Source organism: Rhinolophus ferrumequinum, chromosome X (assembly GCF_004115265.2).
Source record: "Rhinolophus ferrumequinum isolate MPI-CBG mRhiFer1 chromosome X, mRhiFer1_v1.p, whole genome shotgun sequence".
NCBI lineage: Eukaryota > Metazoa > Chordata > Mammalia > Chiroptera > Rhinolophidae > Rhinolophus > Rhinolophus ferrumequinum.
In genome coordinates this window covers 114,203,707-114,209,706 of record NC_046284.1, presented here as the reverse complement: position 1 = coordinate 114,209,706, position 6,000 = coordinate 114,203,707, and the positions used below count along the sequence as shown (strand labels likewise).

General features: G+C 41.6%; 1 protein-coding gene and 1 pseudogene across 5 annotated transcripts in view; one reads left to right on the top strand and one right to left on the bottom strand.

The window, feature by feature from the left end:
- The first annotated feature begins 886 nt into the window (after nucleotides 1-886).
- Nucleotides 887-2,376, top strand: LOC117027201 (60S ribosomal protein L36-like; annotated as a pseudogene).
- Nucleotides 2,377-3,388: 1,012 nt separating this feature from the next.
- The window catches only part of CTPS2 (CTP synthase 2), a 99,250-nt gene continuing 96,638 nt past the window's right edge, over nucleotides 3,389-6,000 (bottom strand). For 4 of the 5 annotated variants that reach the window (XM_033106687.1, XM_033106678.1, XM_033106693.1 and 1 more), the window contains 2 exons: nucleotides 5,345-5,453; nucleotides 3,389-4,362 (listed from right to left, as the gene is read on the bottom strand). In XM_033106687.1, the coding sequence (XP_032962578.1) occupies nucleotides 5,384-5,453 (70 nt within the window). In that variant the 3' untranslated portion in view covers nucleotides 3,389-4,362; nucleotides 5,345-5,383. The remainder of the gene's footprint in view (nucleotides 4,363-5,344; nucleotides 5,454-6,000) is intronic. The other variant, XM_033106698.1, reaches the window with a different exon arrangement.

Here is a 6,000-nt window from a genome sequence, read left to right as displayed (position 1 = left end):
CTCAGAGGAAGAAGCTACAAGGATGGAAAGTGTTCCCTGTTCAGATTAAACACCAAAAGCCACATGGCAAATAGCCGCTCAACAAGTTCAATTTGCGTTCCCGTCAGAGCCTAGATGCCCCACATGGAAAGCCTACATTGTAATAGGGTAGGATGCCCACCGGACCAGTGAAAAATCTTGATGTTTAGCAAACCCAAAGAAAAATGGAAATCCAATTACTTTGTTCAAGGTCAGTGTAAGTCACAATAGAATGATCTGTTTTTCAAAATGGTTCACCTATGATTTCTGTTAATATTAGAAGTAGTTGTGTGGGCAGAATGGCAGGTCATCATTACATTTGGCTTATTAATAAACCCATATTCAAATGTAACTACAAGTCAAATAGTGCCACTCAGATTAATGAGTATATAGCCTAGTTCCTTACCACTGACCCAGAGAATACGAGTATGATTCCATCTTACAGACGGCAAGAATCCCACATCTCATTCATAAATAAAACAGATGTGCGAGAAGGGAGGCCCTGGGAGGGGTTTGGCAGCTTAGGGAGAGAGTGGTTTAGACATGTTGCTGTTACATGATCTTGAGTTCTTCCTTGCTTCATTCGAGAAATCCAATCAAACTCCAAAGACACCAGCGCAGAAAGGATCTCCCCATAGGCAGCATCTTACCAACTCTGGATTTCTGGTGACGTTTCTGTGTATCTCACCTCATCTTGTACAGCTCTAGAGGCAATGGTGGCGAGTGCCAAGGTCTGGCACTGACCTTAACGGAGCATAGATGTGCATATAACTAGTACTTTTTATTTCAACAAAATAGAAGGTACAAGTAAGAAATAATAGTAACCAAAGTGACAATTAGGAATGGAACTAGATGGTTTATGGAGAAAACAGAAAGAATGAGTCCTTGCAGCTTTAGCCCAATCCAGATTTCAATCAAGTAAAGGTGTAGAGGTTAGTGGGACCCCATGCGGGTAGCACCTGCCTCCATCCTGACCCTCGGGGTCCCAGTGCAGCTTGCGGGATGGCTGGCCATGGCTCTGTGCTACCCTATGGCCGTGGCCTCAACAAGGGCCACAAGGTGACCAAGAACGTCAGTAAGCTGAGGCACAGCCGCCACCGCGGGCGCCTCACCAAATACACCAAGTTTGTGCAGAACACGATCCGGGAGGTGTGTGGCTTTGCCCCCTCTGAGAGGCATGCCATGGGGCTGCTCAAGGTCTCTAAGGACAAGCGGGCCCTGAAGTTCATCAAGAAAAGTGTGGGGACACACATCCGAGCCAAGAGGAAGAGGGAGGGCTGAGCAATGTCCTTGCAGCCACAGGAAGCCAAGAAGGACTGAGTCCTGTCCCCTCTGTGTGTAATGAAACCTTTTCGGGGGGTGTGGGGAAGTGTAGACTGATACCAAGCAGGTGATGACATCATTGAAACAGTGCCCCACTCAGCCAACTGCCCTGCCCATCTGGGAAACCACACACCCACTGAGTTTCTCCTAGTTCTTGGCCTACCGTCTTTGTACTGTATGACCACAGGTACAAATTTGGGTAAAAGATTTACCAGATTTGCTCTGTAGGCCTTCCCTAGCTCCCCAGTTTGTCATTGGACTCCATTTTATACTCTCACAAGTCTCTCTGTCCTTATTCTTTGATACTCCCATAGCCCCCTGAATATATCACAATTATAATTAAAGACTTATTTTCCTATATATCTGTTTAAAGCCTGCCTTCCCTCAAGAGACAGTCAGGTGAAGGAGGGTAGGTTGTTCCTGTAGAGAAGGAAAAATAATTTTCCCTCTACTCGTCTAGGCTCTTGACTAAGACCTTCCTGTAATAAAAATAGACATTAACAGGAGAAAAACAAACAGAAGTTTAATATGTTTCCCTCCTGTCTACGTGGGAGAGACCCAGGAAAACCGAGTAAGTCCCCAAATGGCCCAAGACACCCCCTTCAATACCATCTCCAGCTAAAGACAAAGATGTTGGGGTCGGGAACCAGTTCTGGGAGGTGATCAGAAAAAGCACAGTAAACAAGGGAGAGGTGGTTATATAGATTTAAGTCCTAGCCTTCTCCATTGATAAAGAGTCTCTAGAGATTTATTCATCCTCCTCTTCCGGTACAGAGGGAGACATCTTACAAATGGAGATTTCCCTTATAAATGTAACTTTCTCACAAAAGGGTAACTTCTACTTGGTTTTCAAATCTTTTCTAAGTCTTCTGCTTCTTAAAAATAATCAGCCTAAAATAATCCTTATACGAAAGAGACATATTTGGGGGACAAATTCTGCTCCCCTACCCTTTCCCCAGCACCTGACACCATGCTTGACGCATGCAGGGGGCTCAAGATACATTTGTTGAATTGATGATTTATAATAACTTTCAATGTGTTCATGTCCCACAGCTGCTCCACTATCCTAAGCAGTCATACTACTACCATTCTGTGGCTTCACTGGATTCCAAGTTCAAGAGTATCCCAAAGAGAAAATCTTATGTAGCAACAAGGAGGCTGGTTTATTGTTTTTAAGTGCCCTTTCTTCCTGTGCTATTTACATGCATCATTAGCTCAGCAGGGAAAGCACTCTGTTGTAAGAGACTTTAGAAATCGTAATCATTACAATTAAAAACTTCCATTTCAGCCAGACTACCCCTTTGTTATATTAACTATGCCCTCTGTGCTTACAGCCCTCTCTCTTTGAGGCCTATTTCAGGTTTTACCCTACCTGTGGGCTTTTTATTTGGAACCTCTTGTGATCTCCAACTTGTAATTTTCACAAATGGAGTCCTGCAGCTCCTTAATATTTTTGTTTACCAGAATTACTCATTTCATTTCTGCACGTGTTTGGTAGGTGAATTGTCTGCAGCATCTTACAAAAGAATGCTGTACCACCTTAGAGCATTAAGAGGAAAAAAAAAGTTAAAAGGCCAAAAACAACCACAAAAAATTAACCAAGCAGTTAAAATATCTAAATTAGCACCAGGAAGCTCAAATGTAAGCCACAACTAAGTTAACTGAAGCACATTCAACAGGGAAAATTAGGAAGCATAGTGGTTGAAAATGTGTAACAGGGCCAGGACTGGAGGAGAGGTGAGGGAGGTGCAGGGCTGGATCCTGTCTTTATTTTAAAATTTGATACTTTGTTCATGGTGAAAATTTTAAATTCATTTTGATTTAAAAAAAAAAATACTGCATTAAAATATTACTGATGCTTCCTCAAAAAGTTAAACAGAATTGCTGTAAAACCCAGCAATTCCAATCCTAGGTATGAACCCAAAAGAATTAAAAACAGGTATCAAACAAATATTTGCCCGGGAACGTTCGTAACAGCGCTATCGTAACAGCGGAAAGGTGGAAACAACCCAAATGTCCATCAACAGATGAATAGATAAACAAATTGTGGTAGATACACACAATGGGATTTTATTGAGCCATAAAAAGGAATGAAGTACTGACGTATGCTACAATAAGGATGACCCTGGAAACCATGATGTTAAATGAAAGAAGCCAGACACATAAAGCCACATATTGTATGATTACACTTATATGAAATATCCAGAATAGGCAAATCATAGAAACAGAAAGGAAATTAGCAGTTGCCAGGCGCTGGGAGGTAGGAATGGGGAGTGACCGATAATGGATATGGGGATTTATTTTGGAATCTCGGAGATGTTTCAAAAATAGACAAAGGTGGGGTTGCACAACATTGTGAATGTACCAAATGCCACTGGATTGTTCACTTTAAAATGGTTAATTCTGTTATGTGAATTTCACCTCAATTAAAAAATATATATATTACTGATCTTGATTCCTGAGGTTTTTAGTTGTTGTTGTTGTTTTTATGCCCCCTTCAATTCTGTGCCTGAGCGAGAGCCTTACTTGCCACCCCTAGTCTTGGACCTGTTTAAATTTCCTTTTAACTAGAAATAAAGAGGGTGAGAAATTCAAATAAGCTTGGGCCACACCCAAATCTGTGGTTAAGTTCCAGATAACAGAATGACTCATTTTTGACTCAAAATTAGTTATCGCATGTGCCCTGCCACCCTTCCCATACAGCACGATGAAGGCTCAGTTACCAGGATCCTTGCTCACCACCTAGGCATCACGCTATACCACACAAAACATGAACGAACACACTTTCTCCCCAGTGAGGTTGTTGGCAGAGGTTTAATCAGCTACAGAAATTTGTGAGAACCAAAGGCTGCCTCTGGAGGAAAATGGAAATACCCCTGTGGTTCTGCTTCGTGAAAGGACATATCATTAATTCTCTTTGCGGCTTTACATCCCATGTTTGGTGGAGAACAGAGGGATTCTTTATGAATGTGGTGCTTTCTTCAGATAGTTCCTTCATCTTGGCTTCAATTACTTCAGAGCCTTAAAAACAAAACAAAAAAAAACCAGAATGTAAGTATTAGCAACATCAGAACCCGAATAAGTCTTTAAAATACCTCCAGCCAATCTTTGCATCATTTTTGTTTGCTTCTAAAGACCTCCATGCTTGAGACAAAGCTAAATAAACATGGACACACTTTCCCTGGTGAATATGAATATTAGACCCGTAAGTGAGATATGAACAGAGCTCACAGTGGAGCAATGTGCTCTTTACAAATTTGCCCAAAGCTGCTGTCCCCGCTAAAAAGAGCAGCTCATCTACTCCAAGGCCTGTCACAACCCTAGGGTAATCCTAGGCACTAGCAACCTCTGAGCTGGAATGTGATAAAGCTAGCCAGGCTGCTAGTCTCTCTAATAAAGCCTAACAGAGCCGCGGGGGGAAAATAAGCTGCCCTCAGAAGCCAAGCCAGGCTCTGGCATCTCCCTACAAAGAAACAAAATACTATTTTATTTTATACAAATCCAAAGAAATCTGCTTCTCCATGAACGACTTAGACCAGGGGCCAGCAAACTATTATTATAAAGAGAGTTTTACTGGGACACTGCCATGCCCGTTCAGTTATGTATTGTCTGCCGTTGCTTTTCCTCTAAAATGGCCGAGTGGAGTATCTGTGACCAAGACGGCATGGCCTGCACAGCCTAACATATTTGTCCTTTACTGAGAAAGTTTGCTGATCCCTGACCTAAACTATTAGAACTCGAATCACTTCGGCCTCCATGTATACTTTTATAGGTGCGCTTATATATTTATTCCTGGGCTCAAGTGCATTCCATTCTCTCCATGGTAACTGCTAGCTTCCTCAGGTGCATTTCAGCTTTCCAAAGGGATAGTCGCTGTCAAGTCTGTCTGGCTACATCTGCCAGGCAAGTAAGCAGGATCCTGTAGAAAAGTATAGTGCTCCCTTCTACATCAAGAGGACAGCTTGTCTGTAAAACAAACAAGAACTTAAAGAGTCCTTCTTACCATCTCAGGCAGTCCCTTTCATTCCGTCATGGATTAGTTTCAGCTTATTTCCAACTCAGCTATCCTCGGCTCTGAAAAGCTGTCATCACTGGCATCGCTGTATCTATCACTAGATCAAAAGAGGAACTAACTTAGTAAGATGTTAAAAAAAACAAACAGACAATTATTCTATTTACAATCCCAAACACTTGCCATAATTAATTCCCACTCAGAGATAATACTAAGGAAGTTCTATTATTATTTTCTACTCACTGCAGGAAGAGGTTAGTCCAACCACACACAACAGTCTCCTTTTGTCAAAGGAAGTAATCACTTGCTTTTGTCTTAAATTGGAAGTAACTTATTCAGAAAATTTATAAAAGCATTTCAATTTAGATTAAATTTATAATCTTCAGAAGACCACGAATCATTTCTAAACTTTGACAAAAGCCTTGAAAGCAGATTGCTCCTGACCCTCTTACCTATTGTCTGCTTTCTACCGGAGGTACTATGTTTAAAAATTAAGTTAAAATGAAAGAGTCAGCTGATGGACCCATTTATTTTCTGTGAATCTGCTCTTGTCATACTAGGGCCTAAACCGCAGTCCATCTGCGGTTAAGCATCACTTAGTCCTATTCCTGCTGATCTCAATTTGTTCTCAAGTGCAATAACGCAAC